Source organism: Athene noctua, chromosome 7 (genome assembly GCF_965140245.1).
Source record: "Athene noctua chromosome 7, bAthNoc1.hap1.1, whole genome shotgun sequence".
Classification (NCBI taxonomy): domain Eukaryota; kingdom Metazoa; phylum Chordata; class Aves; order Strigiformes; family Strigidae; genus Athene; species Athene noctua.
Genome location: NC_134043.1, coordinates 12,439,029 through 12,454,560, shown reverse-complemented (window position 1 = coordinate 12,454,560; position 15,532 = coordinate 12,439,029). Strand labels below are relative to the sequence as shown.

Here is a 15,532-nt window from a genome sequence, read left to right as displayed (position 1 = left end):
GGCGGGGCCTCCCCCGGCGCTGCCGCCGCCGTCGCCATCTTGGAGGCGGGCAGGGCGCTCTGCGCAGCCGTGCGGCCTCTCGCCGGGCCGCGCCGGCCCCCGGGGTGGGTGTCGCGTTCTCCCGCCGCCCCGCGCCTCCGCCGGGCCCTCGGGTGCCCGCGGAGGGGAGCTCGGAATCGCCAACCGAGAGCGGTGGCTGGTTCTTGGGGTGTCACTGAGTGCCCCCCCCCCCCCCCCCGGCGGCGAGGCTGCGCCAGGCCCTGCCCTGCCCTGCTCTGCGATAAACGACCTTTCCCATGGTTTATGAACAGGTTAAAAACGCCTCTCTGCCGTCTCGCTCCTGCAGGAAGAAAGAGGTCTCTCATTTCCTTAGGGAAATTAATAGCGTTAGTTGTCGCGGTAAGGTTATTTTAGGAATATTTAGTAGGTTTTCATCACTTTAATAAGCCGCTGAAGAGATTGCTGCCAGAGCTGTAACTCATTCTCTGAAGTTTTATACAACAGCAGAAGCCTGGATAGCATTACTTTCACAGCAGCACAAATTCAAGCATCCTCTTTAGGGGAGATAGAACTACCTTGCCGAAAAGTTACAATGAAAGGATGTTTTTTTCCACACGCACACACGCACACCCGAAATTGTAAATATTCTGTGGAGTTACCTCTCTGGTATTCTCCAGAAATAATTATTTGTTTATTTTTCATGCTGGTTACAGTGCAGTTCCTTTATGAGCAGTGCAGAATAACAAGTCTCCCTCCCCATGTCAGCCAGTCCTGCTTTCATGTACTTGTGTGACCTAATAAATTAATGGCATTACGTGTACATCTCTTGCAGTCAATAGGGCTCAAAATTCAAAGATGACTTAGCAAAATGTTTTCAAACAGCAATATTTTAGTGCAGTGTTCCAATAAATATTCCAAGAAATTTTAGAGAAACATCATGCATTATTCATGTATGCAACAAGAGAAATTTTCTACATTTTCAAAGCCTGACATTCACTACAGATGAGACAGCTATGAAGTTCTGCGCTGTCTTCCTTGTGAACAAAGAAAAAATGATACAGATGTCGTTGTATGCCATACATGCAGTTAGCAAAGGTCTCTTCATCAACCAGAAATATGTGCAGGATGCTTGCGTGGTTGGGAAGGCTTGTATCTTAGTAAATGTAAGTTTCTGCAAATCCAGAAACCTGAGTAGTGAAAAACAGCACCCAGTCCCAAATTTTCCATGTCTCTTGAGAAGACTGAATTTTATACAAAAGAAATGTCCATCTTGGACAGTACCAAGGCCCTCAATAACCTCTGCTTTTGAAGACTGTTTCAACCCTACCACAGCCCAAGAGTGGCTTTCTGCAAACATTATACAAGCAAGACAAGGTCTATAGGATGAGGTAATACCTTTTATTACACCATTTACGATGGCTGGCAAAATGAGACAGGATTTCAAGTACATAAAATACCCCTCTTCAGTGGAAATAGAATTCTATTCAAACAAAACAAAAAATTCAAGGTCAAATACAGGTTGGAGTCAATTGATCTGAGTTGAATTACATATGTATCACATAATTTTTGAAGAGGAGGTCATTGTTTCCTGCAGACCAGAAGGGATGTTACTAGGTGGCAACAGGGGGATGGTAAGCTAGTTATATCCTTGGGGGAAAAAGAAAAATAGGCAGTTTGTAGCCTGTGGGACACAGAAGGACTAGTAAAGGAGGGGCAGGAAGGGAGAATCTGTTCAGGAACACCAATATCGTGTCTGTGGGTTTTGATACCCAGCACCCACAGAGCAGGCCATCAGAGCTGGACCTTTTACTGCTTTCTACATGTGCCTACCTGAACAGGAACCAGCAGACAATGGATAAAGTTGCGTAAGACAGTAGACCACATGTTGTGAAGGTGACTGCTTCAAGGGCTGAAGTTTTGCTCAAGAAACATGTTGTTACAAGCAGGATGTCTCACAGTCTTTGTTTTAGGGAGTTTCTGCATGGTCCTGTGTGGTCTACGGTGTCTTGGACTGCATGTTAGAAGAAGTATGCTTAAAGGCAGCACAAGCATATTTGCTAAATATCTTCATCTTTACAGTTTTTAGGAACATTGGTCTAAGTACAGATCTACAGTTAAGACTCCCCTGAATTCTTTCTCTCTTGCTCTTACGGTCTTTCTGAACTACATATTTCCCCACCGTAAGGGAATTCTCAACTGTAACAGAAAAAGGGAGCTGTTATGGTGCCCCAGCCACATTTACACTCCTGCTCATTGTGAAGGACGCGATGAGGCTGGAGGTGTTGGGGCAGCGCAGCCTCTGCACCGCACGAGCCCGTGCTGGCTGGGCAGGACAAGTGCTGCAGCACCACAGAGGTCAGGGACGTTTCCCTGCTGCCACCTCATCTTCACCCACCTGCGTGCCCAGCAGAAGATCCTGCTACTGACATGCTTAGCCAATGTGGACGCAGTGACGCCTGAAACAGAGTATACACGGAGCATGCTTTGTGGTATTATTTATTTAGGAACTGTGAGTAACTACAGCCGTAGCGTTCTCATCTTTGCAATTTTGATGGTTTAACAAACTGGGAGAACATTAGCATATATTTATTAAGGTACAAAATACACCCCGTTGTTGCCTAAAACATTTTAAAAAACGTGAGAAAAGCACTGTATGCTCTAAATCAGACTCCAAACCTTTCTGTATAAGGAACTGTGGCAATACTGTGTTTAGTATAACAGGTTTTTATCAATTGAAAAGGAAAAGACATGCTGGCAATCTGAACTTAGCAACAAAGAGTAAAGCAGTTAAAAACCATTGTGTCATCCACATTAGTTGAGCTTTGAATGTAGAAGAGCAAATCATATGAAACACATACACAACTAAGTAATATCAAACAACCTAAGGCTGATATCGTACACACCTGTATTAAAGTACACTGACTACTTAATGGTGCGAATTTAAGGTAATGGTTTTTTAAAAGAGGTAATCTTTGAAATGCAAATCGTTGCACTTTGCACACAACAGATGGAAAAGAAAAGAAAATCACTTTTGGAATGATACACAGATATAAGACACACTGGTTTTGGATTATGCATATCACCTTGCAGTCTGATACTACCTCTGAACAACAACAAAAATTAAAAAGTGCCAATACTGTGAAAGGAAAGCAAAGTTACTGAGTGCATTAACCATTTCTGAGAAAAAACCTGGGGTTTGGATTTTTTTGGTTTGGTTTGGTTTTCTGCATTTAGGGAAAAAAAAAAACAAAAACAAAAACCAACAAACCAGCCTTACTGGTGCAGGTTCAAGACAAAAACAAGACAGTAAAGCTCATAAGGTAGAAATAGGTCCTATATAGGTTAGGATTCTTTGGAAACTGCTAAGTATAAAGGAATTTGTAATCCAGGCTACTATCTTTTTGCTACTCCAAAAATCTGTGGGAGTTTCCAGCTTATCATCAGTTGAAATCTGTTTTGCAGTTGCCAAATAGATGCAGGTAAAACTTTAACTAACCTCGGATTCCATTCACACACATGCACATAGAAGTCACTGTGCAATAACCTGATTTTTCACAGCAACATGTATATGAATCGTAGGTCATTATTAGACTGACCAGAACAACAGTAACTATTCTCAGCCTTTGTGTTTTCAGTCTTTTTCTTAAGTAGGCAGCTGTAACTGCACTGAAGTGACAGGTTCTATAAGGGAAAGGTGACAAGGTGTGATCAGCTGGTTAGAAGCAATATCAGAAGTGTCTGGGGAAGCCACCTGGATGTTTAACTTTAGCCAGTATTACAGTGGCACTAACAGCACACTGAGAACGGGCAGTCAAAGATGTTTGAAGTTAGGACTGTGAAATTCTGTTTAAAACAAATGAAAAATACCAACATGCAAATTGGAATGCTGACTGTGTCAGACCTTCCCTTATAGAAGATACTGCTCAGGGAGCAGCCTGTTTCTTCGGACTGGAGATATTCACTGTGTGTCTGGCAAACAATTCCTTGTAGATCTTGGGGACCTAACTTAGCTGCAGTTTTGGCTGAGGAAAGTGATGGTACAGAGCTCAATAAATAGACTGGTTTTCCTTAAGACATTCAGAATATAAAACTGTAGACTTGTTTTCCATACATTTGACTTTAAAAATAGACTGGGCAACTTAGTTAATGACTTGTTTAAAGTAAATCCAATCATGCTAGCAAATTAAAATTGCCTGCTGATTTGAATTAATGCCCATAGATAAAGCAAACAGGTATCAACTGATCATGCTGAAAAACCAACTCCCCGAAGACCTATGTATCACACAAGGTGCTTTTGATAACTTGGTTTTCTGAGCCTTATAAGGAGAGTCTTTAAATATATTTTTATTTCCTTTGAGCCTTCTTTCATTCTTCTTCTTCCTCATCTTCATCTTCTCCTTCTTTTCCCATTGTTTCCACAAGGAGTTCTGCGGTGCACGTAGCTTCCCCAAGGCTGTTAACAGCTTTGCAGGTGTATTTGGCATCATCGTCCCCACATACTTCAGAAATAGTCAAAGAACAGTTCCCATCCTCATCATAATCTATCTGGAAGTGACGGGACTCCTTGACAGGCTGATCATCTTTGTACCACATTACCTCAGGGTCAGGATAGCCTGCAGTAGTGGAGAGAGAACAGCAATTTTAGTGAATGAGTATTAACTACTCTGTAATTACTTTAAGTTCTAATTCCCTGTCTGTATGGACATGACAATATACAATGTACAATAATTTCATTGAATTCTCTTTAAAATAAAGATGGATAATGTGAGGCTTTTTTATTTTGCATTTACCAGAAACAACTTTACTATGAATAGCAAAAAAATGAAAGTGATCACTGAGGTACTCACTAGATTCCTAGATACCTTGCATTGCAGCTTTTGTGGAAACCACAGTTCCTGACACCACGATTTAGAATTTCAAGGGTAAGATGTTTGGGACTACAACTACAATTTAATATCCTTCTCAGGTTGCTTTGTTGAGGCTATCCTGAACCTTCCTCCTAATCTGCTCCTTACACACCAGCTTGTCCTGTATGGTGACTGTGGCACTCACATTTCCTATTTGTGTTTGTTAGGATAAGTGAGGGAGTCTAAGAAAAGCATTTTGATTATGCATCTCAACAGGAGTTTTGGAACCTTTTGTGAAGCAAATGGCTCCGCCACACTAGAAGCATTCAGAGCAGGGCTGTACAATACATGCTGGAGAACAATCCCTTATACAGTACTCTTGGCTGCTATAACAAATTGAAGGCTTGTTGTCTCAGCCAAACTCTGGACTGTGACGGGAGGATCACTTCCCACTGAGCAGAAATAAAGTGCAGGAATCCCTAATACCCAAAGAACATTATGGCAACACACTGGGAAGTTTGGAACATCAGCTGTGGTACATCCATTTTATTCCATGCAGTACTTATGCACATACCCCTCATGCTGAGCACCCATCAGCAGCAATAATCCATCCTCACATCTCCGCTGTGAGGTGGGAAACACAGGCAGTGGAAGAGATTAAGAGCACAGAAACAAATAAGCAGAAGGTCAGTGAAGCAGTTTCTGAACCTCATTTTAAGATTAGAAATTGTCTAAATTGAACACATGCAGTATGGTACCGCCTCTATCCATTTTGTTTTAACAGCTCTCCCTGATTTCTAGATTTCATTGACTGTGATACAGAAGCTTCAATCTCTTTGCAGTAGAAGTGCTAGCGGTCTTGGCCTTCAGACTGTTAGCTTGACCAAGCCCAAGCTCCTTAAGTGCCTTTTCATAAACTTGTTCTTTCTATCTGCATATTCCAGTCTGAGTTTTCTTTCTTGAACTCGTAAGTTAAAAAACCCAAACACTACGGTTTTTTCTAGATGTGACTTTTGTAACCAGCACAATGATACTATCATTAGTTCTCATGCAAATACACTGTTAGGGACTTCTTTGCCATTAATACAATGTGTGCATGGCTTAAAGTTATCTTGAGGTCACCTGAAACTTGTCTGTTACTTCAGACAAGTGACTTCCCACTTATTCTTGGTTTCTGGTTAGCAGTCTCTAAGAGTGTACTCTTGCAATTTATGGTAATACATTGCATCTTGTTTTTACTATTTCTAGCCTCAAAAATCATCTCACTGTTCCCACTTGCTATTCTGAATTAGTGATTCACACACTGACTCTTGGAGTCTTCTGTTTTATGGCAAGCACAGAACAAGCCCATGCAGCTCCAGATAATTTCTGTTATTGCAACATATTCATGCTGTGACATGCAGATATTGGTAAAGCAAAATGGCACCAAGTTAACAACATTACAGGAAATAAATTGAAAAGTTAAACAACAGCACAATGTAGAAAACTGTCAAGGAAGAAAAGAAAGAAAGAGATATGCTAATTCAAAGTACCTTCAATTTTGCAGTCAAATCTAGCAGCACTTCCTTCCACAACCTCTATGTCAAGGATTGTTTTAGTAAAATATGGCTTTACATGGGGCTTTTCTTCAGCCACTTCTTCAAGGAAAGCATCTGAAGGAGAGCGAAGAGATAGTTAATTATTTTACAGGCCATGTTCTTAAATGATGCATTTTAATTTTTAATTACCAGATGGTAATGAAAGCATCTTTTATTTCACTTAATTCTGTAAGGCTAATGGGAAAGGGAGGATGTTAGCTGCTTAGTTATGTGCCAATCTTTTGCAGCTGGACAAAGATTCAGGCCATAAATAGAATGAAATCAACATGCAGGCCACCATGCTACAAATCATCTTTATTTTCCCCTTGAATTTGTTTCTAACCAAACCTGGACTTTTGCTGGTCAGAGGGGTAAACCGGTTCAACTTGTGTCAGGCCCACAGTCTGTGTAGATATGTCAAAATGACTTGATTTTCAGAAGTGTCAAACATCTGCACCTCTGATTGTCACACACCACAAATCCACATTTCAAATGGGGACATAGGGGAATAATGTGGACACATTTTTTTTTTCTTAAATGCCCCTGTCTGAGGAGCATGGTTAACGCAGAGTACGTGTCTTGGTTACAGCAAGTGTTAATACTTTATTGCTTGCTTGCTTGCATGAGAAGGCAATACATCACTGTAATCTTTGTATAAACATGCATTCCCAAACTGATAGAAAGTGCAGCTGACAAATCTGCTTTATTTTTTTGTCTTTAAAAAGAGAAGAGTATACTGCCCATATTTATGCTGGGGCATTTTGAGTAGCAGAACAATATGAGAACAATGAATTTTGATAGATTCCTTTTTTAAAAAGAAGATAAAAACAGAGAGAGCAGGAATAACCAACTCAGTGATTGGTCTCTAGCATTTTGCTAAAAGTTTTAGTTAGATTGATTCAGAGAGGGGTGAAAATACGGTGCAGCAAAATTCCTTACCTTCATTCTCTACTTTGTCTGCATTTATAGGGCTGGTAGGCGAGCTCCCAGAGGCCTTCCTCCCACTCATACCAGAAATCATTGCCATGGACGACAGTCTTCCTATTGCTCGGACAGCATGGCCTGTTTTCTAAGACATAACATAAAAGGCTTCTGATCAATCCAATCCAACAGGCATGTGATTTTCTGTAACAATCGTGCTTCGGACAAATTATCTGGGATCTCTGCAAACCTCACTGGAATTGTTGGACAAACTGCTTATATATAGCTCTGTTGTTTTAGGAGAGACAGAGCAGGCTGGACTGAATTACCAAATTTAGTTGCAGATATAAACTTCCCGTGATGAACTCATACCTAAATGAATGTCTCTGTTAGCTGTGGATAAAAAGCACAGTGTGAGAGGAGGGCCAGTGAAAAAGCTATGTCCTGTTTAACTGGAACTTAACTCTGGTGGTGGACGGCTCTCTCAATAGACATATGGGCTGGACTGAGTTTCATCGAGGATGAATAACCACCTAATATGAAATGAATGAGAAAGTACCATCTGCATGGTGGAAGCAGACCTCTGACAAGCTCAAGAATTAACCGCCAGGATACTAAAATATACTCAGACTATGTTGCCTCTAGTATGGACACTTGCATTTTTGTACAGCTTGCATGAGCTCCTCAGAAACACGTACAGTAGAATGTAAGAGGAAATATAAGGTAGATTTACATAAATGAATATTTTGTAGGTTACTCAAAAGTCTGGATCCAGGATTTTATACATCAACTCCCCCAGCTAGCAGAACAGCACAGACGGACCTGCTACAACAGTTCCAGCATTAAGAAAAGAGAAGATATGGAGACCAAATACATCAAAGAAAATTTTTAAGCCGATCTGACCAAATCCATGACAAGCTTGGTGCTCCAATAGGACAGAACTGCTGGCTTAGGAGAATAAAACTACCACAAAATGAGGTATTTTTGGAGAGGCCAGGCAGAGAAGCTTCTCCCTAGCTGTTCAGGTTTATTAAGGATAACATAATGCCCCAGCCCTCTGTGGCATGGAGGGGGCAGGGACGAGAGATGGTCATCCCCGCAAAAGAATAGGAAAACTGTACTTGAGCTCATGCGCCTTTTAGTAGCCTGAAATGGAATCATCATGTGTTATATATATGCAGCCATGCACCCTCCTACTGCTCACCAGTAGAAACCAAACCTGCTTTACTGCATTCATACTCTGGCCACACCGGAGTTTTCACCAGCTGCAGAAACCACATGGCTTGACACGTTTCTCAGAATCATAAACATTAGCAATAAAGAGACTTATCAGGATAACTAGCCCAATTCTGTGTTCTCTTCATTACCTGCCATTTTCTTCTGGCCATATATTTCTTCATCCTATCTTTGGAAAGTTTTTTGGCTTCCATGGTTTTGGTGTCTTTTTGCAGCCAAGGATGCTGAAGACATTGAGTACAATTTAAGCGACTCCTGTTTTTATATAAAAAGACTAGTCAGTGTTGCCATTAAACACAGTTGAACCTACCTGCTTTAATATTATTTTGTGCTTTCTTTTCTGAGATGATTTTTCTGTTTCCTAAATTCAGCAACATAGATCACATGGCACTGCTTTCCCAGCCGTGCTTACTTCTTAAACTCATTTTCACAATTTCTGTAGGGTTTTTTTTGAGAGGAAACTGTGCATTTTTAAGTGTTAATAAAACATTATAAAACAAAGCAGGAAAAGCCATATGTTTTAGGCATGGAATGCATACAGCAGAGCCACAATGGCAATGATTCAGCTACCTCATGCTGGCAGAACCCTGTTCCCAATCTCCTTTTCTTCACTTACAGAGATTTCCCTTTTCCCACCACTTAACACCCTTCTTCCCTGCAGCACTGAACATTTAACAAAACAGTCCAAATCTCTAATCAAGCCACACACATTCTTCACTGTGTTCAGGGTACACAGATAAATAACCCTCCGTTCTCCATCCGATGGCAAACTCATTGGAAGAATTAAGTTTTCCTTCCTTGGTTTGTTCAGTCTGCTATAAACAGGGCTTCCAACTCTGATTTTTTTTTTTTCGTGCCCCATTAGTAGATTTATAGGAAAGCTGCCTACTCAGAGGTACTGAATTTAAAAGGAACACATGGAAATAAATCTGGCAAAATTGCAACCCATTCAGATCAAGGCACAACATGTCATGCAGGAATATGTATCACACAACTGTGAAGATAAAAAGTAGCCACACAAAACCTCAGGGTGCATCTTGCCCAAGGGAAAGAAAAAGCAGAATGAGCAGGCGATTAAAAGAAAGCACTCCATTCAGACCCTACACCCTGCTCATAAAATAAACCAGAGCTGCACGGCACACAGAGCTCCTTATAAAGTATTGTCAGAGGTGCCCCCGTGGAGGTGGAGATTCACAGTGGGGAAACAAGAATGACAAGTTCAGCTAAATGCAAACATAGAAAGTGTATCAAGTCCAACAGCTTTACTTCATATCTTTCTTTAGTAGATTGCTGATAAAGTCCTTGGCATCATCGGAGATTTCATCAAAAGCCTCATCATCGAAGTCCCACGTTGCTGAGGTAACATTGGCTAGGGTTTCATTGTCATTGTCTCCCATGAAAGGAGAAAGTCCGCTGACCCTGGGGATAAAATAGACACAAAACAAGCTGTGTCAATCTGCAAATTACCAGAGGAGCAAACTAAAATCGTGTGTGGCATCTCCTATGCTCTGCAGATCTTTATCATTAAAAGCACCCTTAAAAAAAAAATAGGACTCAAAGCTAATTACAGATAGTCTTATGGGAAGGAAACTAGAATTTTGACTGCAAAACTGAAAGGAAAATTTTTGCTGTTTCTTTCTCTTTTCCCAAGACATTTTTGAGGACAGAACTAGAATTAGATGAAAGTAGAGCATATTAGTTTGTGAAATTACTTGTCTAGTTCTGCAAAATAATACTGCAATTTTCACACCAAATTCAGTTGAATAGTTTGGGTTTTGTTTTTTTGTTTTTTGGGTTTTTTTTTCCTGGTGCTTTCAGAGTGTTTTGCTGTTTTTACTGTCAAACCAAGTTTTTTGGTATATTTTATTCCATTTACTGCTGCAGAGAGAGCCCAAGAAGAAAGATGCATCATGAGATCATGAAATCCACAGGGCTATTTTGTAAACAAAACCACCCTGAATTATGTAGCCAGATAAAACAGTGCTACATCACTGCAGGCTGTAGAGTTATGCAGATGCATCCAAAAGTAATTTGGTCTTAATGTTCTCAATCATCATGTTGCATGAAATGGAAGTACTTCTCTTTTATAACCTAAATTGAGCTTACAAGGCTTTTTAGTCAATATAACTGATAAATTGCCAGTGAAAGGCAATTACAGAACATCATGGTGTCATTTTTGCAGATTATCTTTCTCCACTTGAGCATTGTCCTTTATGATACTGTACCTTTGTGCATCCAGATACTTTTGATTCCTGTATGTATATCACCGTTTCAGTAAAATCTTTCAGGTGAAAGGTTGCTTATTGCTCAGAACTACAAATTACTCAGTTTTCCAGGTCTTCTTCCTGGCATGCTATTTACATAATAACCTATTCTTCATGAAATTTTACAGGCTTTATTTGCTTTCTTTGTACAATCATGTTAAACCGTTACAATGATCAGTTACATTTCAACAGTAGTATATTTTTTTTAAATATGGAAAAATAAGTGGAACTTATTAGGGTTCTGAAAATACTATATGAATATTTTAATGTACTGGATATCAGAAAACAGACTGGTAGAAAAAGAGATTGGGATCAAACAAAGTGAGCTACTAGATTAATAATATTAGTATAATTTCCTTCAAAGTTACTTTGCTACTCTTTTGTTACTAATTACATTACAAATCTGATTTAGAATTTGTTCCCAGGGATTTTACTTCTATAAGGAAAGCAGAAGCACACACTCTTTGAAGCCTCAGACAAAGCAGATACTAAATCTTTTACCATTTCTGGAAGTTGTGTGCAGTACAGCAGAGTCTAGAATCTTACGTGTATACTTTAGAAATTCACTAGTAATAATACATGAGATGAAGATAAAAGGTTTGTTTCTTCTCAGTCAGAAAGAGGTAAAACAGAACAGAAGGTATTTGCTCTCTTACTTGCCATTATAGGGGATGTATTCAGATGCAACGGTGAAGCATGACTTTATAAATGTATACAGGGGCATAAACCCATTTATGAACACATGATAGGCATGAGTTACAGAAAACTGAAAGATTAACGTACCAAAAAATGCTCACATAAAACGAGTTTACTGCAACTGTTCTCTGACACTTACTTTCCTGGAAGGAACAAGGTTTATGCCTGATAGCACTGAGGAGCTGACACAGCTGCGGCGCAATGACTCTGTTCCGCCCTCATGCACTTGAGCTGTCACAGCCAGGTAAATTGTTGAAGCAAAATCTCTGTCCCAGAATCAGAAAAGCACTCCTGCAGGGCCTTAAACCTTTCTTCACTCAGATATTTAAGCATTTTCCTATTTATGACAATATCATTGTCTCTATAAAGTTTTAGAAAGTGAAAAAATCTTATCCAGACTGCAGTTCTAAATTCTGAGTGCCAGATACTGATTGCTAAGTTGTCTCTTTTTTGATTATGTAGTAAAGTGCAATAATCTCTCAGCCAATTCAGTGGCTGTTAAAAAGGCTCACATTTTATACAAATGAAGGGTCTGTCAAGTATTTCTTTAGTTCACTGGCAATGTAGGAGATGCACGTCTTCTCATCATCCAGTTAAGATTCCAGAGGACACCCTTGGGCAGCCAGAGCAATAACAATCCCATTTCCCTTCAATACTTGATTGAAGGACGGCAAAGGTGACCTCTGCATAGTATTACCACAAATAGTATTGTGCAGCTCTTGTGCTACATTAGATAATATTTTGGCCTATTTCCAGAAATTAAAGCTGCAGTAATGAGAGAGTATTTCTATGCTAAAAAGACTGCTCAGGTACAGAGACATTGCTTCTTGAGGAAACACCACTGCTCCACACTGTCATGAGAGGCAGTGCTTCTAAAGACATGTCGCTTTCTGGGTAAAGGGATACTGCATGTCACACACAGCTTTTGAGGGACGAGGATAAATAGGAGGGGATTAGAGAGGAAAAAACCCCTTTGGTTCTTTTGGTTGCCTTTTTTTTAAAAAAAAAATAGTTGTATGACAGAATTATCAGATAAAATCTTAAATGCTGTGGTAGGATTGACCCATCCCATGCATTTGGTAGATTACCAGGTAGGTATTAGTTAAGCCTCCACTCACTTTGTAATTTCCGAATACCAGTGTAACAGTACTCATGCAAACGTTTCAATGAAGCTATTTTCGTATTTCTGAATGTGCTGTTGCAAATTTATAAGGCTAAAATAATTTCCTCTCTCTACTACAGTTTTGCACTGTGAATCACTTGCATGTCATGGAAATAGTTGTGAGGAGAACTGGATCCTTGTTTATAGTCAGAAAACAAAATCCAGCAATTAATGTAGATCATAACCCGAAATTCTTATCTTTAGCATAGATTTCATTGACCTAAATCTTGGTTGCTCATTTCTTAATAGCCATTTAAAGTCATAATGGTCCAGCAAATCTTTTGACAGATTATGGAAAAAATTTCTTTTTGGAATGCTGAAGCTAAGTGATAAAGATGAGCTACCACTCCAGAAAATTAATACTGAGCTTACATGCAAAGTTACTATTAGACAAGCACCAAGTTGTTTACTGAAAACATTCTTCCAGCTACTTAAGCAGGCATCTTCCTGGCATGTTAAGGACCATTTGTTTAGAAAATCTTTCAGAGTTTCCACTTCTAAATAAAGAAGAAAAATATTTTATCCTCTAGAAGTTCCTTAACATTTATTGGTCTGTTCCAACAAAGCTCTGAGTGCAGATTTAGAAACATTTAAGATCAGAAGGGTCTGGTGTGGTCGCTGGTCTCACTGTCTATGTAACAAACCCCAAAGCATTTCACTTGGAAATCTTTGCATGAAGACTGCCTCTAATCCAGGAAAGATGAGTTTGCTGCATGTCTCAAAAAGTCATGACTCTGAGCATTCCTCTGCAAGCAATGCTTGCAGCAGCAACCGATCAGGGCTGATGACACTGAGCTCCTCCTTACAGTCTTTGCATTGCATTAGCAGGGAAAATAAGTAACAGATCTCAGTATGAAGAGTGCTATCAGCTTCTGATAAACCTGTGCAGGTCACGTCAAATAAGCTCATGATAATTCCTGCACCCTGGAGATCATGTAGTAATTTAACTCTTTTACAAGTGAAATAAAGAAATAGTCTCAGGCTACTTTGGAAGGGACACACATTCACTGCACAAAACCACCTTTTCCTTAGCTGAGGACTGACACCCACACCAGTCATCTCAAGGAGGAAACAGACCACTGAACCCACGTGAAGGAAAAAAGCTGATTGCTGAAGCAAGGGTGTTACTCCTTTCTCATCCTTCTTTCACATGCCCAGTGGATTAATGAGGAATCACAATTTGCTAGTGCCACTGAACAAATAATTCATTTTCTTTTGAGCAGTACAGTCATGACATTAAAGCCCTCCTAACTTGCTTTATTGAAAGAACAAGGAGTGCTCGCTCATCTTTAAAATAACAAGGCTTATATTTTTAATACAACATGGAGCCAAGTGTAAGTCAGCAGCGTGTCTTGCCTTAGCAAAGTCCCAAGTCAGCACACCCAAAAGATGAATGATGTCAAAAGATCTTTCAACCAACCCAAACTACCAAACAAGGGAGAAATAACAGCAGTGATGAATAACACAGCAGATAAAAAGGAAAGGGAATGTTTGAAGAATCAGGGTGTGTGTTATTAGGAAGGTGCTGAAGGAAAAGAGTATACAGCAAGATCAGATCTGATATCAAAAACCAGCCTAAAATATAGCATGTTAAAAAATTATTAGTCAACAGAGATCAGCTACTCTGAAAAGATATATACTGCCTGGCACTGATAAAGCAAGAGGAACTAATGGAAAGCAAGCCAAGGTTTGAATCAGCCACAGCCAATTCCTCACTGAAACTAGTCAGATTCTATGGTGACAGAAGAAGGGCTCTCCGCTTTCAATGTATGCACATGCAGTGCTGAAATCTTAGACTGAAATTTGGTTTGAAATAAGAATAGAATTTAGAAATTGTTTCAGATTACTAAATATTGGAAACACTGACTATCCACATGGATTATCAGAAAAAAACTAGAAGCAGAAAAAACAACAAACAAATTCAGCAATGCCCAGAAGAATAAATGGGACAGAAAGATCTGGAAAGAATTCAGAAGATTTAACCTTCATTAGATAAAGGTTATTGTAAGTGTAGAAAGAAACACTGAAACAGGCATAAATGGAGATGATATACACAAGCTATAATATTTTTGGCCTGTTACTTCAAAGGCCATAGATCAGCTTAAGTATGTAGGACAGTACTGTGATGTAGAACAGGATGGAGAACAAGATAAAAGTGGAAGATGAAAAACATGAGGTGGAGAATACAAACAGGGAAATTTAAGGAAGAACAAAGACTGATGAAGAGACAGAACTGAATAAGTTATCCAGAAAGATTAAAAGGATTTAATGTGTGGCTTAGAAATGTGGAAATGGAACCCATGAGTTGTAGGATGGAATTAAGTCAGTCATGCCATAAGGCAGGCAGATGCAGCATCCCAACAGAGAGTGCGGTATATGTACTTACGCCTGCACAGCAGAAGCCTAGGAGAGAGGTTTTGCTGCAGTCTTTTGGAGGAGCTCTGTCACCCTGTACCCTACCTGAGATTACATCCCACCCATTTATTGTGCTGCAGGGAAGACCCTTCACCCAGAGATCTCTTCCGCAGTGCTTTGCTAAACCTGGTCTGTATTCATTGTTGTACAGGTCATAATGGAAACCCAGTCTCTTTCTAGGCAGGTTGCAGGTCTCTCAGCACTCTAGAATCCTGCCTTGAAAGAGGTGTTATGTCGAGTCATGCAATAGCATGCTCCCTGCTGCTTCACTTAGGACATATGATGGACACAGCAGCTTCTGGCCATCAGCTGCCTTTAGCAGAACTGCCCTTAAGTGCAGTGGTGCTGCAGCACTCACCTCGTCCTTCATGGCCCCACTCACCGTGTCATGGGGAGACGGGATGCAAATGCTAA

General features: G+C 40.0%; 1 protein-coding gene across 1 annotated transcript in view; it reads right to left on the bottom strand.

The window, feature by feature from the left end:
* Positions 1–3,779: 3,779 nt before the first annotated feature.
* Positions 3,780–15,532, bottom strand: part of MYLK (myosin light chain kinase) — a 217,669-nt gene continuing 205,916 nt past the window's right edge. Inside the window, 5 exon segments of the mRNA XM_074910281.1 lie at positions 3,780–4,613; positions 6,380–6,499; positions 7,364–7,493; positions 8,713–8,836; positions 9,848–10,000. Coding sequence (XP_074766382.1) covers positions 4,366–4,613; positions 6,380–6,499; positions 7,364–7,493; positions 8,713–8,836; positions 9,848–10,000 — 775 coding nt within the window. The 3' untranslated portion in view covers positions 3,780–4,365.